This window comes from Mustela nigripes, chromosome 2 (genome assembly GCF_022355385.1).
Source record: "Mustela nigripes isolate SB6536 chromosome 2, MUSNIG.SB6536, whole genome shotgun sequence".
NCBI lineage: Eukaryota > Metazoa > Chordata > Mammalia > Carnivora > Mustelidae > Mustela > Mustela nigripes.
In genome coordinates, this window is record NC_081558.1 from 34,096,977 (window position 1) to 34,120,671 (window position 23,695).

Below are 23,695 nucleotides of genomic sequence, written 5' to 3' on the forward strand. Positions count from 1 at the left end.
CATGTGAGACCCAAAGGAGGGGCCGGGGCTGGCTGGGAGAGTGAGCGCGGCTCTTCGTGCCCGTCGGGAAGGGTTGTTGTGCAGTACTGGAAACGAAATGTGGAGGTCACTGTTGCAGAGCTTGACTAATACGCTCCAGGTGGAAGAAAAATTCAGACAGAAATCTCAGGAATCTAGGGGCGGTGTATCTTCCCTGCAGCAAAGAAGTATAGGATTTTGCTTTGCTGAGAAGAAATTTTCCCCTTTTTGGGACAACATAATCAAAGGCAGCGTAACTGCATTTTATTTTAAGGGAGTTTCTGGAAGGGAAGGGGGAGAAACGGTGGGTAGAAGAATGCCCCCAGCCACACAATTAACATTTATAAATGAACCTTTATTTTAGACACTTCAATGCTGTTTGTTAGACACTTCAGTATTTTACATGTTTTTCAATGTACATTGTACCAAAATTTCTATAAATAAATAACTTTGTACATAAAAGTAATACTTCCTCTTTCACATTGCCTCTCAGAAGCAGCAAATTCACATATTTTGTGGAAGTAACAATCAGCTGACTGTTGAGAACACAATTCTAAATGTGCTTACCTTTTAGAACAGTGATGACACTGGAGAGTAAAATTTTACCAACCATTTTGTCAGTCTGTACCTTCAGCTTTTGGGCTAAAGGAACTTGCTTTCTGAGATATTTTAAGGACCTTGTTTCAATGTAATTTTTCCTGAAATACACATTGGCACTTACAAGATGGTTAGCTACAGGTCTCGAAAGTGCAAATACACCCTGGCCAGGGGCCTTGACTTGTTACAGCCCCAGCCCGGGTCTGTCTGTGTGAGGGAAGGAAGTGGACAGACATGCTCCGGATCCTCAGCAGAGAGAAGCTAGCCCTGAAAAGGAGGGACTCGACCCTTTTTCTCCCCCACGGTCAATGTCACGTGAACTCTATTGGCTGAACTAAAACATCACTATTGAAAAATCCACAGGTACCAACACCAGCAGCCTCTATCTTAGTAAAATAAGCCTCAAAGGACAATCGAGTGAGACCGACGACCACATCTGCTTTTCTCAGGGCAGGCAGGCAGGCAGTGCTTCGTTGTTTGGAACGAAGGCTTGCGGTGGATCAACAACCCCCCCCCCCTTCTGCTTGGCAAGGAACTCCAACTTACAAAAGCCTGGAGGGCAGAGGTCCAGGGCGACACGGGCATCTCAGGACGCCGCAGGGAGGCGAGCTGCGGGAGCACCCCCACGTGAGTGATGATGGGACGTGGAAGCCCGTGCACCCGAAGGAGGGCCCGGGCTGCGCCGCATCCTGGGGGGCTGTCCTGGGAAGTGCAAGGCAAACCCCAGGACTTCCCTTCCGCCCCGCCCTCCAGAAACTCCTGGGAGCAAATGTTTTTAGCTTCTACAAATTCCATCCATGCATTAAGGCACCAGAACTCCTCCCCGCCCCCCATTCCAAAATTAAACAGCAACCTGATACGAAAAATAATATTGTCAAAATTGTACGGTTTTTTTTTTTTTCTGTTAACCATGCACTAAAGATTAAAATAGCCTCTGCAAAAGATATATAATATATAGGAAATCTCTGAAAACTCTTATGTACAAGGGTATCAAATACTTTTCTGCTTTTGTACACAACAGCCTCTTGCGGTTCTGGGCTTCAGCTCCAAGTCCTTTAAACCACGGACACTCCACTTGGAAGTTTAAAAACTCTGTACACATCAGTGACGCTTGAACTCAAGCTTCCTTACAGCCTCTCCTACTACCTCTCCTTCCTGTAGAGACGGACACAAGAGCTGAGGTAGACCAAGCCTAGATCTTGGGGGGAAAGAGCAGGGGCACGCCCCGTTTCCCTGGAGGCTGTCCTGTCAGCACTGGGGACTCAGGGCTGGCGTCGCACACCTGGGGGAGGTGTCCGTTGGAAAGAAGCAAGTGCTGGCTTTCACTGGGGACGTCAGGAAAGCCCGAGGTGGCTTCGGAGAGCTCGGGACTACCTGGAGTTAATGTCGAGGGAGGCTGGAGGTCTCTCGAGTCCGGCTCACACAACCTTGCCAAAGTCCACGGAGAGGCCCCTGTGAGAAAGGAAGGGGCGCGTCAGAGCTCCAGGCTGGCCTCTTCCCCGCCCCCGCCCCACTGCGGGTGCCACCCTGGAAGGCCGTGAACGTCTACCTTTCCCATCTGGAGGCGCCAGTGGCTTTTTCTTCAAGGACGTCGGCATTCTGTCGTGGTTACTGGGGTAGAGGGACCCCCTGCAGTCGGCGCGGGACCCGTCAGCAGTCCCACTGGTTAGAGGTGGCAGAGAATGTTCTCGGTGTGTCTGACTGGACTCCTGGCTACTGAGTGTGCCTGGCTGGGTACTCTCTCTGGTCACAGGCGGAGGACAGAAAGCTTGCTCCTTGGAGTAACCGTCCACACCAGTGTTGCCGTCCCCGCAGGCCACCGGGCTGCTGTGCTCTGCAGGACCGAGCAGAGAAGGATCACAGCCACCGCCCCGGAGCTGTGCATCCCCGCCAAGAAGAGGGAGCTGGCTGCACAGGGAGGCTGGGAGGCCACAGCCCTGCTTCGACCAACTCTCTCAAACCTCCCCTCTCTCCCAGGCATGGTTACAGGAGGAGGACTGGGTAGATACCAAGCCATTAAGGAAGAATGTGCCCTCCGTGTCTCAACAGTTCAGAGGAATTGCTTCATGAGAGAAAGTGGTCCTACTCTTCCATCACAGAAAAAAATTCCCACCACATGACACACCATGTGCTGTCAGGAGTCTTCAGAGTAATTAGAAATACAGCCTCAAAAATAGGCCTGGTGAAAAGGTGCTTCAGGTTGGCCTTTTCCTTTACAAATCTGGAAAGTTCAAGGCCAGGCTTACCACCCCACAGATTGATGTAAGAGACCTGCTACCTCGGAATCAGGAGAGCCAGGCCCCAGCTTTCTGTTCATACACCTAATACCAGATTCTGAGACAGACCTAGACCCATAACACATCTCTTGCTTTCATTTCATGAACAGGTCTACCTGAATTTTGATTTTGAGAACGGATAACTCTTGCCGAGGAGAGAGCAGCTCTTACCCGTCTTCTGTGGCCCTGGCCTCTGCGGCGCTTTCTCCATCACGGTCCAGGGCTCCTTGTTCGAGCCCACGCACAGCTTCGGCTGCCTGCACATGATGCCGTGAGTGTCCGCCTCTGAGAAGAGGCTGGCGTCCCTTGGACAAGTACCTGCAGTAGATTCCCACAGTTAGAAACGATGGGCTCAGCTGGTCAGAGGAAGCTTGATGAGAACAAGCAGCAGGAACTACTGGAACAGTCCTCTTGACAATGGTCTTTAAGGTGGGTGCCTGCTGACCAGCAGGAGCATTGGTAACACAAGCCACCCCCGCAGGCAGGCCTTTCAGAGTGTTCAGGCTGTGCCGGGGAGCGGTGCCTGTGAGGACAGACGTGCCCCCCATAAGCACGCAATCTCCCCTGTAGCGGTAGCTCACCCTGGGAGAGCTTTCTGGTAGCAGAGATGGACCACAGAGCAGGCCTGGGCCCAGCCCTTACTCAACAAATGGACTGGTTTCAGGGCCTGTAATGTCCTTTGCAGCTTATTCAATCCTACCTTATCCTGACCAGGAGATGCTGAGCCCAACAGATCAACTTTCTGGAGCTGGATTTTTTAACAACATGCACAGGGTAGGGCCAAAAAACCCCAACAGAAGGCTCGAGTCTGCCAGCCTTCAATGTCAGATGCACTCAGCATGAGACCATGCATCTGCCCTGGGCAGGGGCGGGGGGGCTCCTGAGGACAGGGTCGCATCGGGCTCCGAGGCCTTACCGTTGCTCTCGATGTGCCCGTTGGCCTGATGGCCACCCTCAGTCCTAGTCACAGTTTCCTGCCGGTCAGAAAGAGTTCCCTGAGACGAGAGGTAGCTTGGAACATCCGGTGGCACGATGGTTTCATCTGCAAGGAGACAGGACAGTCAGATAGCAGGTGTCCCCGTCCTCCGTGGGAACAAGACGTGAGAACACCCATGTGCGATCAGGCCCAGACACAAGCTTCTCCCAACGGCAGCCACCCAAGCAGTGCAGAGAGATGGTCCGGGGGGCCCAGCTCTGCCTCACTTTCCACCTGGGTGTAAAAGACACAGCCGTTGGAGGTCTGAGTCCGAGAGAGTGTGAGCGAGCACACAGGGATGGTGAGGGAGCCAGCAAAGCAGAGGCATGACCCCAGGAGGTCACTGCAGTGACAAGCCAGCACGCGGCCGCCGTGCACAGGCCCGAGGCACCCTGCCTCCTCGCCAGCAGTGGCTGACCTGTGTTGGTGACACTGTACTCCTCGCTCTTCTTCCGGGTCTGGTAGATGATGCACACCCAGACCAGCGACGTCAGGACGATGCTGCACACCACAGCGATGGTGAAGATGCCCACGGTGCCGCCGTCCCTCCTGCAGCCGGGGGCGGGCACGACGCTCAGCTGGCTGTGCGCGCGCTCCGTGCCCAGGGTGTTGGAGATCTCGCACGTGTACTGGCCCGCGTCCTCCACCACCACGTTCTGAACAATGAGCAGCTGGTTGCCGGGCGTGAAGTGGTGCCGCTCGGTGAGGCTCACGGGGCGGCCCCCCTTTAACCAGGTGATGCGGGGCGTAGGGTTCCCGGTCGCTTTGCACTGGAGCGCCACCGTTTCTCCTGTGGACACCACACGGTCTTCCAGGGGCACCACCAACGATGGGGTTTCTGCAGTAAGTCAGAGGAGATGGTTATTCTGGGGGTCTGCCCTGCCTTCTGAACAGATCTTGGATCAGAGCTTTTTGGGAGACCTGAAACTGACCATATCCTGACCGTTCTGGGGAACGAGGAGGAGGAACTCCTGAGCCACAGAGAAGCCCCTTCTCTCCCCCACCTGTCCTGTGCCTGGCTTGTGTGTCTCTCCAGCCGGAGACCCCACCCACCCAGCCCCCGTCCAACCCAAGTCAAAGGGCAGTCAGAATGTTCCATGAAAGCCCTACAGAAAATATTTCCTTAAAAAAAGAACCACTTGTTGTGCTGCTTTCTAACATTTTCTTGAACATTTTACGCAAAGGTAAGCAGCACAGCCCACTTGGCCACAACCAGGTGCCCAGAAGGGGTGACCCCTTGCCCCCTCCACGCATGCATGGCCTCCTAGACTCAGGGTGTGAGTGCTCGGACCGAAGACTGTCAGGGTGGCGTTGGCGGAAACGATGCCGGCCGAGTTCTGGGCAGTGCAGCTGTACACGCCCATGTCCTCCAGCTTCACATTCGTGATGAAAAACACGTCGTCGTCGGGCATGACGTGCATGCGTCGTTCACGTGCGGCGGGGAAGTCCGTGCCTCCGTCCTTCTGCCAAGCGATCTGTGGGTTAGGGTGGCCGCTGGCGGCACACTCGAGGCGGGCCGTGGTGCCAGTCCGGATGGCAATATCATGCGGTATTTTGGTGAAGGATGGCAGCACTGCAAAATACAGACCATCAGGCTTGCGGGAAGGAAGAGCTAGACCAAAAGCTGGGACAGTCCTCTGGCGAAGAGCCCCCCTGCTTGGTGGGTGTCTGTCCCCTCCCCGCCGTCTGTGCCGGCATCTGCCTTGACCTGCTCCCACCGCCTGGGAGAGGAGCAGTTGGCTCCCCCAAATAGCCAGCCTCTCCCGTCCATGGCTCGCTCTTGTGAACCCAAGGCTGCCTAGTGCCCCCTCCCATGGCCATCTGTCCATGGGGAACAGCCCATAAATACGCACGGATGCCTGCCTGCCTTCGTTAACCACCAGAACAGAGCCCGGGAGACACAGGGATCTGCTCCAACAGGACATAAAGACAGGGGGAAGGAGGACATGCCCTTGCCCTGGGCAGGGCAACGGGAGGGCCCCTCCCTCTTGGGGAAACAGAGGCAGAGAGGCGGTGTCAGGCCCCATCACTGGACGCTCGCCAGCTGGGGCGGTCAGCCAGCTTCCTTCTGCTACGCTCCCCGAGCCAGCGGCCAGCACCCACCAGGGTACCACTGCTGGTACCACTGGTTCCCATCGGGCTTCGGCAACAAGTCTCACAGGTCACGGAGCTTCTGATACAGACGACTCCATCAGAATAAGCCAAGACCACAGGCCACGTGTGGGGTAGAGAATGGGTTTTCCGGTGGCCTTTAAGGGCTTCGGGACCCCGGTTCTAGCACTTAATAACTGAAGGCTTAAAAACCAGGTTACGGTGGGGGGCCGCTCAACCGCTCTAGCTGTCGGCTCCTCTTCCGCCCTAAATGGTGACGGCTGGCAGCCCTGAGAAAAGCCGCCTGAAGAGGCTCCAAAACTCAGAGGGCAGGAGTTTCCCCACAGTCGGGTATGCTGGGAATCTGGACGCTGGAATCATGGTTTGTGGAGAATAATAAATGGATAAAAATATGAGGCTTGGGCCCATCATTGCATTTAACATAATAACTGGATTTTAAAAAGTCACTAGAAATAGGTAAATCGCTGATAACAACCCTTCAACCTCCAGAACTTGCTCTGGGGCCCCCGGCACCAATGACACCAGTGACAGCCATGACGCCAGTGTCCCATGAGGCTCATGCGTCTCGGGGCCGCATCCTTCTGACACGGTCATGGAGAGCCACGCGCGGCGTTAGAGGACTCGCGCCCACGTGAAGAGAGGTGCCTTACCGTTCACGACGAGCCTGGCCTTGTGCGAGTACGTGGAGCCGAAGTGGTTGGTGATGACGCACTGGTAGCGGCCCTCGTGCCCAAAGGTGACACGGCGCAGGTGCAGGATGGTGGTGTACTCCATCACCTTCCCGTCCTGCGCGCGTACATGGGCGAAGTTCTCCATGTCAGCGTTGGCCAAGACCTCGTTGTCCTTCTTCCAGGCAAATGTCATGGGGGAGCTGCTGCTGCTGGCCGCTGAGCACGTGAACCGGATGTCCTTGCCCACGACGGCCATGGTGGGCTCTGGCTGGGTGATGATCTGGGGCTTCGGTAAGTCATCTGCGGAGAGGAGAGCCACACTGAAGAGCCTCCCGCCCAGGCTCTCCGGACACAGAGGGACGGCATCTTGCAGGGTATCTGCTCGTCCTCAGCTCCACCAGACACTGTGAGCGAATCGAACAGGGGATCTCTGGCCTTCTCTGATGAGAAACCCCTGAGCAGGGATCACCTCTGTGACCACACCTCTGGACTACAAACCCATCCGCCAGTGCTCCTGCACCAAAGCAGGCATTTCAAGAGTTTCCAGGAGAATTTGCTTCACTTGCTCATCTTACAAAACACACTCACAGACAGGGAGGAACCGTCAGTCGGGAATGCACAGACCTTACCCACCAACTTCCCGCCAAGAGGCGGGGAGTGAGAAGCACTTCCAGAACGCGAGACAAACTCTTCCAAAAATCTGTACCTCCATTAAAGCCACAATAATACTGGCAAAGTGGTTGTAATCAACTTTTTCAGAATTCTGGAAGGCTATAACAAGCAAAGGCTGTAACAAACTCATGGAAGGTTGACTCAAGAAAATGCTTGAATCTCAAGAAGGAACATGAGCTTTGTGGCATCTAATTCAGCTTAAGTTCCATGCCTCTCTGCCCAGCTTTGTGGTAGCCTTAAAACCTGGCAGCCTAGTGACCACCGAGAGGGGCAGAATGGCTGTGGAGGCCCTACACGGACCCCATCCTTTGGCATTATTTGACCTGATGTGGTGGGCTCAGCAAGGAAGCCCTGGTCCTAGGACACATGACAGAAATGAGCAGCCCCTAGAGGTGAGGCAGTATCCACTGGAGCCCACAGGAGGCTGGCCCAGAAACCAAAAAGGAAAAGAAAGCAGTCAATGAAAAGGTCCCACATGCTCCTAAAGCCCTAGAAGGCCACGTGCAGGCACAGGGCTATCTGCCTTGCCCAAGAAAGCCCTGGGAGGAGCCTCACTTCCCACCTGTGATTACAAATCAGTGCCAACAGAAGTGGCCACATGTCCTCAGCACACCAGAGATGCTGGGCAAAGGACAGGAGACCTTCTGAGGTGACTGAAGGAGTCTCTGTCCAGTCATCAGCAAACCAGGGGGCACTTCAGTGGCCACATGTAGAGATTACAGTCTTTGTCCAGGAAAGTCACTCAACAAATCGTAATAATAAACAGAACGACAGCAAACCAGGAGCAAGACGGAAGGAGAAGCTGATCTCTGGAGTTGCCACATGACTTTAAAGGCTCAGTTTCCAATAAACTATAAAACATACAAAGAAATGGGTGGGGAGGAGCAGTCAATGGAAGCTGTTCGTGAGGAAGCCTAGATCTTGGACCTAAATAAAAACTTTACATTGGCTTTATAAAATATCTTCAAAAAACTAAAAGAAATCATGTCAAAGAAAATGAAAGGAAAAGTGTCAGAACACTTTCCCAGCAAACACACACCACCAATAAAGAACTAAAAATTGTAGAAGTAAACCAAATATAACTTTGGGAGTTTAAAAGTATAATAACTGAAATTAAAAATTCACTAGAAGGTCTCAGTAGCCCCACTGAGCAGGCAGAAGGGCTGGTGAAATCGAAACTATCCAGTCTAAGAAACAGAAAGCCGTGGAGTTAGCTGAGAACAGTCCCAGAGACCTGTGGGACATCAAAGCATCACAGCATACAAATAATGCGAGTCCAAGAAGAAGGAGACAGAAACAGTATTTGTAGAAATAATGACCCCAAACGTCCCAAATTTGGTGAAAAACAGGGACCTACCCATCCAAGAAGTTCAACAAACCCAAAAAATATAAAGTCAAAGATCCCCACCCAGAAACTTAATAGTCAAACTGTCAGAAGCCAAAGAATCTTGAACAGGAGAGCTGCAACCCAACACAGAAGGGATCCTCGGTGACGTGAACAGCTGATTTCTCATCAGAAACCATGGAGGTGAGGAAGGAGGTATTTTCAAAACACTGAAAGAGACTGGTCAGCTATGAAATCTGTATCCAGCAACACCGTCCTTCAAAAGTGAAGAAGAAACTAAATCACTCTCATATTTAAAAACAAAAAACCTGACAGCATTCGCTGCTACCAGACCTACCCTACGAGAAATACTAAAGGGAATCCTTCAGGCTAAAATGAAAGGACACATAGTAACCAAAATCCACACAAAGAAATAAGCAGCATGAAAGTAACTACATATATAAGTATGCAAGTACAGCATATTTTTGTAATGCTCTTTTATCTGATGTAAAAGGCAACTATACAGCAATAATCACAAAACTGTGTTGACAGGCCTGTGATAAATAAAGATGTAATTTATATGATAACCACACCACAAAGGAGGGTCTCCACAAATGGAGCTTAGTAGGAGCAAAATTTTGCATACTACTGAAGTTAATTTTATTTTTAATCTGAAGTAGATTGTTTTAAGATGTTAATTATAGTCCTTACACAGTCGTTAAGAAAATAACTCAAAAAATACTAAGATAAACAGAAGGGAATTAAAATGGTATATCAGAAGATACCTAATATGAAACTACTCAGTAATGAAGAAACAAACACAGGAACAACAACAACAAAAAGATGCCCAGGAAGCAAATAGCACGGAGTGAATTATCTTATCAGTAGTTACATTAAACCAATCAGTTAAACCCTCTTGTCAAAATGCAAGATTCCAAAATGGATTAAAAAAACCCATGACCCAGCTACATGCTTTCTTGTTGAGAGATACACTTTTGAGTCAAGGTCACAAATAGGGAAATAGTTGCCAAAAAGAAAGCTACAGTGTCTACACCAATATCAGATAAAATAGCCTTTAGGACAGAAATGGTTACTAGGGACAAAGAGTCATTTTTTATAATATAAAACAGTCCATCCCAAGACCTAAACATGAAACATACACGCAACAGTAGTTTGTAGAACTCAATACTCCACATTCAATGATCGGATAAAACCATGAGGCAGAAGACCGGCAAGGCAAGAGAAAACCTGAATGACTCGATAAGCCAAGCAGACCTATCAGGCAGATATCTACAGAACATTCCACCCTACAGCAGCAGAATAAACATCTTCAGTTGCACATGGAACGTTCTCCAACAGAAACCATATATAAGGCTACAAACAAATCTCAATACATTTAAAAAAGACAGAAATCATACAAAGTGTCTTTAATGGCAATAAAATGAAGTAAAAAATCAGTATCAAGGAATACTGAGAGTCTAATTTTTGGAAACTACACGATACTTCTTAAGTAAAAGAAGAAATCGTAAGAGAAATTAGAAAGTATTTTGAAATGAATGAAAGTGAAAACAAATACCAAAACTTAAATGCTGCAGCCTAACAGTGCTTCCAGGCAGATTTAGAGCTGTAAATGCCTACATTAAGAAAGATCTCAAATTAGTAACATTATCATTTTTAAGAAATCAGAAAAACAAGGCTATATCCAAACCAAAGAGAAGGAAATAGTGATTAGAACAGAAATAAATAAGAGAAAAATAGAAGGGGGAAGAATCAATGAGAACAAATGTTAATTCTTTGAAAATACTAACAAAATTGAAGAAACTATAGATTTGTACAGTGGAGAAGTGGGGAGAAGACTTCAAACACTAAAATTAGGGAAAAAAAACAAGGCACATTACAACTAAGCCTACAGACATCAGCGAGAATACTATGACTCCTCTGTGTGCCAACAAATGAGAAAACGTCATACACGTACAAACTCAGAAAAATACACTACCAACACTGACTCAAGAAAAATCAAAATCTGAATTGACAGTAACAAGTAAAGAAACAGAATAAATAATTTTAAAACTTCCCACAAAGAAAAGTCCAGACTCAAATGACTACTACTCAAATTTTGGGTAAATTTTACCCAAAATTAAAGAGTAATTACCACTAATCCATCACCTAATCTTCCAAAAAGACAGGTGAGAAGTGAACATTTTTAGACTCCACTGTATGAGTCAAGTATCCCCAGATGATAAAATTAGACAAAAACAAAACTATAGACCTTTATGAGTACAGATGCAAAAATCTTCAACAATATAAAAATACTGGCAAAAAAAAAAAAATCCTACAACATACAGAAAGGATTATAGACTGTGATGAAGCTGGATTTATCCCAGGAATGCAAGTTTGGTTTAATGTCCAAAAATCAATGTAATACACCATATCAGTAAAGGGAAAAAATCCCATTAATCACCTCAGCAAATGTGGAAAAAATATTTGACAATATCCAACACCCCTTACAATAAAAATACTCAACAAATTACAAATTGAAGGGCATTCCTCAACCAAAAAAAGGCCATCTATGAAAAACGCACACCACCACATCTCATGGTGAAAGACTGAATGCTTCTCCCTGCCTCAAGAGAGACAAAGATGTCTGCCCTCACCACTTCTGTTCAGCACTGCACTGGAAGCTCTACCCAGGGCCATCAAGCAAGAAAAAATAAAAGCTATCAAGATTGGAAAGGAAGAAGTAAAACTCTTGATTTCGGCTCCGGTTATGGTCTCAGGGTCATGAGATCGAGCCCTGTGTTGGGCTCCGTGCTGGGCATGGAGCCTGCTTCAGATTCTCTCCCCTCTTCTGCCTCTGCCCCTCCCCCGCCTGGACTCATGACTTGCTCGCGGTCTCTCTCTCTTCCAAAAAAAGTACTGATATATAGTAAAAAAATTACGCTGTTATAAAAGCTAGTCACTAAAGACCATATATTATAGGAATCCATTTATATGAAACATCCAGAACAGATAAATCCTAGAAATACAATGTAGAGTCATGGCTGCCAGGGCCTGGGGACAGAGGCGCAGAGGGTGTGACTGCTGTGAACACAGTTTCCCTTACAGGTGATGAGAATGATCAGGTAGATGGTAGTGGGGTTACACAACTCTTCAGTATTCTGAAGACAACTGATTGCTGACCTGACACAGTGACTTACAGAATCATGACACAATAATCTTCATGGTAAATACAACAACACTTTCTTGCCCTCCAAGAGAAACTCCCTACCTTCCAACCATCATCCCTTCTCCCTCCTCCCTAAGCCACCAGTCATCACCGACCTCTCTACCACCCCTGCAGCGGCCCCTAAAGGGGGACCTATTCTGGTCATGACATTCACTCCTTCTGGACTTGTCATGTAGATGGAATCCAAGGGTTTGGTCTTTTGCAACCGGCTTCCTTCACTTCAAATATTTCAAGGTTCATCTGTGGTACGAACGATCCCTTTCCATGGCCCCGTAACATTCTAGAGCATGGCCGTGCTGTTTCATCTGTCCCAGTGATGAGCGTCTGGATTCTCTCTACTCTCTGGCTATTACGAAGAATGCTGCCACGAGCATTTGTGTCCAGGTTTTATGTAAATATATTTGTTTTTCCTGTGTACATAACTAGGAGGTTGTCCTATGTTTAATTGTCGGGGACACTCCCAAACTGTGTTCCAAAGGGGCCGCGCCGGTTTCCATTCCCACCTGCAGTGCAGGAGGGTTCGGACATCTCACCATCCTCACCAACACTTGCTGACTTTCTGATGCAATGCTCATGGGTGGGAAGCGGTTGGTTTTTCCATTTTATAAAGAAGGGGAAGACTCACGAGCCTGAGCTACAGTGTGGCACAGAGAGCTGCTGCACCTCAGAACACCCTGAACACGCCAGGGCCATAGGCCGGAGGCTGGGCGCAGCAGGGCCCACGTCCCACAGGGGCTCATCCAAAGGGGAAGACCATGCCCTGGGACAGGGAAAGGGAGGAAGGCGCAGAAAGCTCCATTTCAGAAAGGCTGATTAACAACTGAATGGTCAAGGCCCAGGTCCCTGGTGAACAGCGGACTGCACGCTCTGTCCCTGGGAATGGGAGCTGGATGCACTTTCACATTCTGCACAGACATGCCGCACACTGAGCCCGGAGGAAAGCTCATTCTGGAGGCCTGTCCCGCACTCCGTGTTCTCTCAGGGATGCTTGCTGGACTGGACCAGCACGAGGAAGGGTAAGCCCACTTTCAGAAGCGGTTGGTGATGGTGGTGGCGGGCGGAGGCGTGGAAGGGGGGCACCTGTGTTCGGACTGCAGCAGGCACACTGGCTGGTGCTCTGCCCAAGAAGTAGGGTGAAGTGGACCGCGGGGGTCCCCACACTGCTAGGGTGGCTCCCGGTTGGGATCATCACACCCAAGGCAGGGGGCAGACAGGAGGACAAAAGGCAGGAGGGACTCACGCCAGCTCCCGAGCTCCCATCTTGCCTCGGAATCCACCCTCGCTCCTGCTTAGAGACCAGGAGCCCTGTCTCCAGGCGGCCAGCCTCTCTATGCTCTGTGCAACCAAACACGGGACTCCGAGCACCCTTGGTCAAGAAAAGATGGCGAGACCCATGTTCCAACAATCAGAAGGAAGAAAGAGTATAAGGTTACAAGGGCAGACTTCAGTGGTTTGGAGAAACAGCCAGAGTGCAAGTCAACAACAAGGAATTATTTTTACTACAGTAACTGTTCTCATGAGACTTGTTCTTCCTGTGTTTAACCTTTCATTCCTGGGGCTGGAAAGAAACACACATTAAAACCCCAGCCTCCTACACTGAGTAAATTCACAGCTAAACCTGGGCACCAGAGCCGTCTTCAGACAACACAACTTTCCTCCAATAACTGATTATTCTGACTTGTAACTGAGGCAGGACAGGCTCCCTTCTGTCCCTTCTGATTAAAGGCACGTCCTCCCAGGACCACAGAATGAGGCGTCCCTGCAGCAAATACTATGTGTGGTTTCCGTGGGAAATCGGTTGCACCCAATGGCTGACTGGTAAGCAGGAACCGGGGTTTCCTCTGATCACAGGAGTCACTCCCATACGGAGGGGTTCCTCCTTGGCCTCCTGGCCCCTCATGAGAAAAAAGTCACAAAGGCCCGTCTTACCGCACACGAAAGTCTCCGGTGGCACGGAGAAGATGCTCCGGCCCTTCAGCGCTTCTGGGTGGGCACAGGTGGCTGTCACCAAGGCCTGCAGCATCCTGGCCACTAGCCACGCGGGCAGCCACTGGAGCTGGCAGTCACACAAGAAGCTGTCACTGCTGATGTGGCTGAAAGAGAAACAAAAGGGGTGTCGGAGGTGTGACCTCAAGACAGGGACACCCATTGGTGGACAGATTCTTCCCCTCTGTCACCTCTGGTCAGCTTCCGCTGTTAACACCAGCAATCTAGGAAGGGAAAAGATTTTTCTCCGTTCTTCTCCAGTGACCTAGAGCAGGACATCCCATCTACCTGGAGATTTTCACAAAATGCAGGTCAGGCTCAGGACGTTGGGGTAGAAGCCGAGATCTGTCCTTTCTAACAAGCCCCCGGGTGATGCGGACGCTGTGGGCCTTACTGACCCCATGGCTAGCACAACCCCAAGTGCACGTGTGCGCAGAGACGGGTACTCACTGCTTTCGAGTGACCCCACAGGCACCATCTAACCTCTTCTAGCCTCTGACCATCCGACAGAGACGAGGAACCCCGTCCCCCCTGCTTTTTCCCACTCTCCTGATAAGCCATGGGAGCTTCCAAACCCGGTCTGAGACTTTGATCTAAATCTGAAACAAGTTCCGAGAAGTGTTCTTTCTCTACATTGCTGTTGATTTTTTATTTGGCACGGCTGCCTGTTTTCTAACTTCCAAACCGTAAGCCTCACCAGCGTGGTTCCCTCTTGTTTGTGTCTTTGTCTCTGCACCAGCGTGACCCAGGAGGCTGGCAGAACTGGACTCCGCTCCCTAAACAGTGCTTGTTAGTTAATTGCCACTGCCCAGGGAGCATGAGAATGCACAATTTTGGTTTTGTGAGGCTCCAACCAAAACAGAGAATATTTTCTTTTTCATTTCTCAGCAACTGAGGATAAGTTTTTCAAGCAGAAATCGGAATCACCATCTCAGCGGACATTCCTTCCTGAGGAGTCACTTGAAGATAAGTCAACCGAAGAGTCTAGCTGCCCTGTTCCTGGAAGACCTCAAGGCCGTGGGCTCAGTGATGGAGGCCAGCCCACACCCCACAGGGCCGAGGGAGAAAACACATGGGCCCTCCTGTCATCAGCTGCCTCTAGTACACGGTGACAAGAGGGGGCACAAGTATACTGAGAAAGCCCACAAGCATCACGTGGGCCACTATGAGAGCAGTAAGCTCCTCCACACACCATTTTCCCCACATGTCAACCACGACATCAAATGGGCCACCTTCTGGTTTTCCTCTATTTCACACGGGCTTTCTAAGGAGAGAACTGTCAAATTAGTAAACAGTAGGGAAGAGTGACATGCAAGCCAGAGAACCCACTGCTAGCTAAATTCAGGAAAATCTACTCTTTGGTCCTGTTCCTCGTGATTCCCAGATTAACTATCTCGTATTAAAATACTTTTAGAAGGTGCTTTTTCAAAGACTGATACAACTGACCTCAAAGCCATTCTAACTGGGGTGTCTGCCCACATCTGACCTTTAAATCAGCATTGGATTTTATTTATTTATTTATTTATTTATTTATTTATTTATTTACTTTAAAGATTTGTGCATTTGTATCTGATGGGCAGGTGGCTCTGCTCTTCGAGGTATCAACCTGCGGAGCTAGTCCAGTGGCAGGAGGGCCCCCACGGCCACGACTGAGGAAGTGGCTGACTCCCGCCCAGGACACCGGCAGCTGCTGCAGGGGGGCTGTGGGTGGTGGCCGGAGAGGCTGTCACCACACACCAAAAACGCTGCGTCCGTGACGCACAGAGAGGAGCTCTCCTGCTGTCAGAAAGCCTGAGTGAAGTCTAGAGGAAGACACGGGGCTGCTGCGGTGAGGCCTGATGTACTTGGGTGGACAGCAGGGACGGATTTCATGTGAGCCACAGGAACAAAGTGAGAAAAGCAAACCTGACACTTACTGCCAATCAGAAATGTGTGTGGGAAGAGTTATGCCTCACGCCACCTAGCACCCGCCTAGCCTGCTTCCGGATTTCCTGCCTTCTCCAGTGAAGCCCACCTCAACAGAGGAGACAACACCTCGGCACAGAGAGGGTCCTCCGGGAAGAAAGAAGACTTTCCTGAAGGGTGAATCAGGACCGGCAAGACCGGGGGTGCCTGGGTGGGTCCGCTGGTTAATTAACGGGTCCGAATGATTTCAGCTCGGGGCATGATCTCATGCCCAGTGTCGGGCTCTGTGCTGAGCGTGGAACCTGCCTGAGGCTCTCCTCTTCCTTCCTCCCCTCCCCACAGTTCCCACGTGCGTGCGTGAGTGCTCTTTCTAAAGAAAAAAAGGACCAACAAGACAGATGGAGAGCAAGTCCGGCCAGATAGAAAGGACACTGAGCCCTGACCACACACACACCCCTTTAAAGACAGAAGCGAGGCTGGAAGATGGGACTGGGAACAGCCAGCAACCCCAAGGCTTTGCAGATTTCGGCTCCTCTTCCTTGTCAGCTGCTAACAGACACCGCTTTCCGCAACTCCCGCCTCCGGCCGTCCCGTCACTCTGCTGGCTTACAGTGCATTTTCACGATTCCAGGTCAAAATGTGTTTCTAATCATCGCTTATGGAAATTTACCCAGAGCATGACTAAGTACACGGTACAACCTGCCTTGATCAGATGGGGGACGAAAACGACCAAGTGGAATTAACCGTTTCTCCCATCAGAGGACTGGGCCCAGGGCCAGCACACTGGGTCCATGTAGCGAGTGGCAGGAAACCCAGGCGGCGGCCAAGGCTGAGCCTCCAGAACCACGCTGAGGCATATCTGGGGGAGGGGGATCCCAAGCACATGGAAGGGGCCAGTTCTTCGCAACTATAAAAGTATTTCAGGAAACCTCCATCTTTACAGAGGCCAGAAGGGTACTCTCCCAGAGTACCCGCTTCCCATTTAATCAGGTTATTAAAAGTTTCAAAGAAAAGTTGAAAGAAATGCACAGTGAACACTCACCACTTGAAGATCATGACCCTTCTAAGAAAGAACATCTACTCAACAGGCCTGAATCTCATAGCTACATAAATGCCATAAGGCAGGTGCCTGAAATGCCTCCCCTCCCCTCACTTATCCAGAGGCGTGTCATCAGGGGCCTGCTTTCCTTTTAAAGTACGGGGACTACGCCTTCCGACTTCCCCACTTCTCCCTCGGGCCTGGCAGGAGCAGCCTCCGGAACAAGGATGAGGTCATGACGCAAACACGGCTAGCCTTGGGCTTCTACCCTTCTGTCAGCACTTCCAGGACCAAAAGCCAAATCTTTCAGAAATCAAAATTGCAGCTAGACTGTCTGCAGAACTGGGTTAACGTAAGGAGGAAAAAAGGAAGCACGGACGTTGCCACCTAAATACCCAGACAAGCCCCTCGGCCACAGACGAGGGCGCCAGCCAGTTCTTCCAACCCTTGTCACCCGGGGGCCCGTGGTCAGGGTCTACGGCGGCAGCACCTCGGCCCAGCAATCACTGCGGCGGCCCCGGAGCAGATGTGGGCTGGGCGCCGTTTCACTGATCGCAGCTTCCTGGGACCGGCCCACCTGCGATCTCGGCCTCACCCCCCCCCCCCCCCCCCCGCCTACACGCTCTTTCAGGAAGCCCCTGTCAATAGAGCTGCTCTATTTTTTAAAAGGAGCATGAGAACTGCCCTTGACATCATTAAAGGAATGATTATCCATTTTCTAGAAGAGAATTCATTGCACGTCCTCTAGAGCTGCGGTCAGGAAGCTACAGGCTGTAGGCCCAATTTTTTGTAAGTAAGAATTTATGGGCACACAGCCACGCCCATACAATGGTGTATTACTGATGGCTGCTGTCTATGATGATGACGGTACAGCAGCTGTGACAGAGCCCTCTGGCCCACAAAGCTGACAATACTATGTGACCCTTTAAGGCCAGGTGTGCTGACCCTAATCCAGAAGCCACCCCCAGGGGCCTACACACATATGAACGGCCCCATCTGGTATATAAATCGAGGCATCACAGAATTAAGGCATTTCTCACTCTGAATTCTCTGCCCATGCTAACCAGGGAATCCCAGGTACTTACAGCTCTTTGAGGTTCTTCATCCTCACAAAGGCATCAGACTGGACAGATCTAATTGCGTTCTCTCCAAGGTTCCTGCAAAAGAACAGTCTTTCCTTATCCAAACCGACGCTGGGCACCCTCTGCCGAGTCAGCTACGTGCTTGAGCCAAGAGGCTCAGGGACTTTGCAGGACGGTCCTGCTTTCACCAGGTACTAGCCAGACCTGTGTCCCAAGTCCACTCTACGTGGCCATCCCCGCCCGGGGAACTGACATGAGCCTAAGGGCAGCATCAAAGCTGGGTTGAGGCCCGCTCAGCAAGTCAACAGGCAAAACCTTTCCCAACAGAATTCAGGTGAAGCTTGATTCCCAGACAAAACAGACCAAGAATCGAGTATCTCCGGGCTGGCTCCGTCTTCTTCCCCCCCCAGCCTTCCAGAGGCAACCAGGGCCGCAGAAAGCCTCCCAGCTAAGCCCACGGTGTGCTTGGCACTGTCAAGCCACTGTCGTGGTGCGGTCAGCCGGGGCTGGGACACCGCGCCCGCACTGAGGTGTGGAGGGGCCCGTGCCATGGGGAAGCAGGGCAGGGGCGGGGTGGGGGGCAGAATTTATCCAAACAGCAGCCCCGTTAATTAGACGCTCACTGACTGGCCATATGTTCTGTGACTGTTCCTGGCATGGGCAAAATAAAGGCCAAAGTTGAAGCTGACTTATAATGAGAAGGAAGCAGCTGGCGTTTCCAAATAGGCTGTTTCTCGGTTTACAAAGACGTGATTAAATTGCTAGCAGACTTCCCCGGCAGCCGCATTTGGCAGGCCTGTAGGTCAGGGAAGGTCTGGCGAGATACTCACAGGTGCTCCAAGCCTTCCAGTCCCGAGAAGGCTCTCCTAGCCACGGACTTGATCTTGTTTCCAAACAGAGTTCTGCCATTTCCAAACATCCAGAGACGGGGAAGAAAACAAACAAACAAAAGACACAAGGGAGGAATGGGAGGGAGAGAACACACAATTAGAGCAGTGCCGTCTGATAAGTCTGTCCCGTGAGGGGCAGGTGGAAATCCGACCCGCACTCAGATTACGGGCCTGAGGTATGCAGGCCTTCCCTCTTTCTGAAATGAAATACTTTCATCTTTATTAGAATGTAACAGTGATGACAGGTCGCAGGGGCATGCGCCGTCTCGCCTGAGAAGGCTCCTTGGGCTGTTCAGTGGGAATCCCCTTGTCCGACCCAGGCTGTCTCTGGCGACCACCCAAGAGCCTCACGGGCAAGAGGGGACTGGTCACTGTGCTAGTGAGGGGAGGCAGAGTCAGGGGAGGGAATGCAGTCTCTGGAACTAAGATCTACCACCCACTTCTGCAAACCGGGGATAAAGATTCCCAAAGGAAGCAAGAAAAGGGCAGGAAAACGGGCATCCATCCTGATGGCTCCCCAGCTCTTTGCAGCTGACACGCACCCTACTAGCCAGGAGGCAGCCACCGTCAGCTGCACCCCTGCCTCTTGGGAAGGCCCCTCGGGGTGTGCAGGGCAGGCCCCTTAAGCAAGGGCCCAGATTTCTTCTTGTTGTTGAGCCAGAATTTGAAAGATGCCCTAGGTTCATTAAATCCCAAACAGGTCCTCAAAGGTCAATTCCAAGGTTTTCGGATCCCTGTACCCCTGGACTGCCTACCCTTGAGAAGGGGCTCCTATTTCCAAACAATTCAGATCACAACCTCCAGAGTAACTACCCAGAGTTTTCCCAGAAACCAAAATCCGGCCCCTTGCAGTACACCTGGAGTGAATGAACGCTGCTTCTGCTGGGCTGTGTAATCCAAAGGTCAGTCTGCTGCGGGGGTGGGGGACACAGTGGGGCTGGACACTGGGAATGAAAAGAACTAAGATTCCAGTTTGCCCTCCTCACTATGTGACACTCTGACGACAGCTCAGCTGGGCATGCCCTGTACCTCCTGCAGCCAGAGGAAACCCCCTCCCAGCGAGCACCCTCCTAGCCAGTCGTGCCGACAGATGCGTGGGCTCTCCCGCCTGATGCCCAGCAGGAGCACCTAAAGGGCCTGTCGAGAATGGGGGCTGCTGCGAAGTCTGAGTCCCCAGCTCAGGGAGGGAGGGCTTCCTCAGGTGGACACGGTAGGCAGCCGGGGAAGAGCACAGCTGTTGTCTGGGATCCCCCCCGAGAACTCGAGAGACATCTCCACTGGGGGCCAGCTCTACCTTCAAACCTGCATGAAGACTGTGAGGGAAGACAGCAGCCACCAGCCCTGCCCTGAAAGCAGCAAAGAAAGTGTCCAGGAGCCTCGAAGAGGTCCCAGCCAGGTGGGACCTGCCGCCTGGGCCCTGAGCCTCCAGCAACCGTGCCGGACTCCCCGGGCCACCATCCGGAGATGGGACCACACACGGACAGGCCCAGCCAGCAACGCGAGCCACGGGAGGAGGAGCTTCCCCCCCTACTCTCGGGGATGGGGGGCACTGAAAACCCAACAGACACCTGCAGGGCGAGCACGGGAGCTGCTGGGTCCCCCCGTTTCATGAGGAACAGACTCCTCCCCGCGGGGCCTCCCCGAAGCAGCCAACCAGGGGCTCCGAGTTTGGCTTCAGACGCGGCCGGCCGCTGGGAGATGGAGGGTCACAAAGACCAGAGACCCCTCTGACTTTTCTTTCTCCCGGAGGCAGCCTGGGTGAATGTGAGAACAGCCTCCTCCTGAAAGGGTTTCCACACGCTGTCTGCATCGCAAGCTTTCATTCCAAAACCAGTAACCCCAGCACGCAGCAACCCGCCGGCCACACTGCCTGCCTGCCTGCCCGAACCCCGGCGCCCGCCCGGCGAGGAGCGGCACGCGGGGCCCCGAGCGCAGGCGTCCGCGAGCGCCTGCCAGCCTCTCGCTTCCTCGGGTCCCCCGGGCTGGGTCACTGTGCTCCAGGTCCCCGTAAAACATATTCACTATTTAGTGAAATCTCCCGTAAACCCGATCCAGGAGAAAGCTGGCCTTTATTGCCTTCATTACACATTAGTCACGCTGACCTCTTTTACGGGGAGGGCAGCCCGTTATTTCTAATGGTAACAATAGCAATAAAACAAATTCTCAATTATGTGGGGGTTAACCACCCCGCTGGTGGATTAAAATAGCCCCTTACATTCTCCAGGCGCACATCTGGGGGCGGGGGCTCAAGCTGGCAGGCTGGGCCGGCTCCAAGAAAGGGTGGCTGTGGGGAGAGGGGAAAGCCAGGACCACGGGCTGGGGGGAGGCTCCTTCTGTCCCCAGGAGAGCGGTGGCTGACGCTTGGCTACACCTGATCCAGGGCTCCCAGAAAAGGGACTGCAGGCCTGATCTGCCCCATGCCCCCGCCTCAGAGCAGAGAGTGACCCCAAAAGTCAGCTATACAACCTCTTAGCATGGCTAAGTGTCCCCAGAGGCCTTTCAGGTCTTGCTAGCACAGCCTCGCAGACGCCGGCGGACTGCTAAGATGGGTCTTTGTACTGACCCCGAGAAGCCGTGACCTGTTGATCCCGCCCCCCCCCCCGACCCGTGACAATGAACAGCACCAGTGGGCCCTGCGACATGCGGGGCAGGACCCACCCAGGCCCAGCCCACCTTCCCAGGATCAAGAGGCTGGTGTCACGGTCCAGTTCTTCCCATTCCCCCAACATTCCTGTCGCACACACTGTGGCCCTACCTGGGGAAGGCCATGGAGAGCACTGGAACTGCGGAGCAGCCGCTCCACACACACGCGACTACCTGCTCCCCGGTGCTACTAACTTGTGCTCCAGAAAGCCTCCCTGCCTCCTCACGTACCAGGACTGTGCAGAGCCCCGGCAAGGGCTGCATCAACAGGACGGCAGGGACCGCGCTAGAGCCGGCGACCGTCTGTGGGCCCTGCCGGGACGCTCCAGCAGAAGAGCCATCCGGTACGGCCGTACTCGGCAGGTGGGAAACTCAGAGCAGGGCGGCAGCCACCACATCTGCCTAGAGGGAGGCCTTTTACGGCTCTGCTGCTCCCCTATTCCTTTCTCGGTCCAGGTTTTCATTTAGGTCTGACCTCCTGCGTGGCAGGACCCCAGGTCCGTGACTGACTGAGCGGAGGCAGGAAGTTCTCCCTGCGCATTCCCGGCAGGTCCCCGAACACCTACCCGCACGTGCTCGAAAGGCCAGCCCGCACCCGGTCAGAGGGACCCAGCGGCGAGCGCGGCCCCACAGAGACATGACAGCAGCCCTTCTCTGTGAGAACACACTCCCGGCTTCTGACAGATCCTAGCGCGCTGCCTACCAGCCGCTCGGACGGGGACTCAGGGGGTCGGGGACACGGCTCCCTGCCACGGGCACGCAGCCGAGCGTCTCAGGCAGGAGACCGAGTTGAGAGGACGGCCAGGCCGGGCGGGCCCCTTCCTCACAGGTGCTCGGAGCGTTTCCCTGACGCCTTCCACACACCGGGCGGAGTGGCTTCTAACCAGTGCCGGGCGCCAGGACCGCAGCGAAGTGCGGGCTTTCTTATTTTCTGCTTTAACGGAGAAGATTTCACACACCACCACGGGCAGGCGGCGCGGTGTCACGAAGCCCACAGGGAGCCCTCACACGGCTGCGCGCAGCCCCCCGACGGCGCGGGCCTCACTTCCCCGCTGCCGTGCCCCTGGCCCAGCCCCGCGGGCTGAACGGGGACCCAGGTCACAGGCATGACGCCATTTCATTTCTTCATCCAAGAAGAGGGTTCTTTTTTTCCTTCTTCAACAGAACCACGAGACCATCCTGTCTAAGTAGGTGCGTGTATTTAGTCCTGTTAAACAATTCCTGTCCCCATCTGCCTCAGTTGTCTGTCTTGCCTTCATTCTGACACACGAACAGCCCCCAGCCCCGAGACTCTGCGCAGCGGGAGGAGGCCGGAGACTGCGTATTCCAACAAGGTCCCGGGTCTGAGGACCAGGTCAGTGTGGAAGCCGCTGCCTTCCGCGAGCCTGCGTCCGACAGCCCGGGGTGAGTGAGGCACACGGACTTAGGACTTAATGCAGAAGTCCAGCGGGGAGGAGAGAAAACACCAGGGAACAGACTGCGGCGATAAGGAAGGCAGCACCGGGCTCCACACACAGGCTGCGCTCGGCACGACCCCGGACCACCTGTGCTCACACACCAGAACCTCGTGGACGTCGTGCTACCTAAGAAGTGGCTCCCGGTTCCAATGGAGGGACCCACCCCCCAGAGGCCCTGGTGGCGCCGCCTGCCGCGCTGCCCCTGCCCCTCACATCCATGAGTTCGGGTGGAGGCCCGCGTCAGAGAGGGAGGCCCCTGCAGGATGCAGTGTGCCCTGCCCCAGCAGCTCCACCACGGTGCTGTCCTGCCTCTTCCCCGGCCTGCTACGTACGGGGGCCAGGAGGGCGTGAGACAGAGCACGTTTTTAGGGAAGGAAAAAGAGACTGACAGACTTTTTGACATGCCGACAGAATGTCAAAATACAGGATGCTCAAGGAGAGAGAGAATTGTGAGAGAGCCAAGAGGGCAGATTCTCACTCAGGGCTCAGAGTCTACAAGGTGTGTAAAAACCACACTTTTCAAAACCAGTGTGAAGCTCTAACTCTACAGACTCCCCCCACCGCTACAGGCTCTCCTGGAACCCCACGCTCCGCTGCGACTCTTGGGCCGTTTGCTTGACACTCACACTCTGCTCCCCCGGTCACCCAAGAAGGCTTGCGAAGATGGAGCGGTGACTGCCTCTCCCTGCCCGCGGAAGCCCTCCCTCTGAGCTTCCAGTCAGTGGTCATGGCCACTCCCATCCCCACTCCTGGAGGGTCCCTGCAGGACACATGCAGGGAGGGCTGGTGACACACGGAGGGCGAGCAGGTGGGATGAGGGT

The 23,695-nt window shown here is 52.7% G+C and overlaps 1 protein-coding gene across 1 annotated transcript in view; it reads right to left on the reverse strand.

Moving 5' to 3' along the window:
* Positions 1-352: 352 nt before the first annotated feature.
* Positions 353-23,695, reverse strand: part of LRIG1 (leucine rich repeats and immunoglobulin like domains 1) — a 109,287-nt gene continuing 85,944 nt past the window's right edge. Inside the window, exons 10-19 of the mRNA XM_059390125.1 lie at positions 18,715-18,786; positions 17,888-17,959; positions 13,802-13,965; positions 6,630-6,950; positions 5,159-5,440; positions 4,286-4,705; positions 3,808-3,933; positions 3,063-3,209; positions 2,165-2,449; positions 353-2,067 (exon numbers count right to left, since the gene is read on the reverse strand). Coding sequence (XP_059246108.1) covers positions 1,808-2,067; positions 2,165-2,449; positions 3,063-3,209; positions 3,808-3,933; positions 4,286-4,705; positions 5,159-5,440; positions 6,630-6,950; positions 13,802-13,965; positions 17,888-17,959; positions 18,715-18,786 — 2,149 coding nt within the window. The 3' untranslated portion in view covers positions 353-1,807. The remainder of the gene's footprint in view (positions 2,068-2,164; positions 2,450-3,062; positions 3,210-3,807; positions 3,934-4,285; positions 4,706-5,158; positions 5,441-6,629; positions 6,951-13,801; positions 13,966-17,887; positions 17,960-18,714; positions 18,787-23,695) is intronic.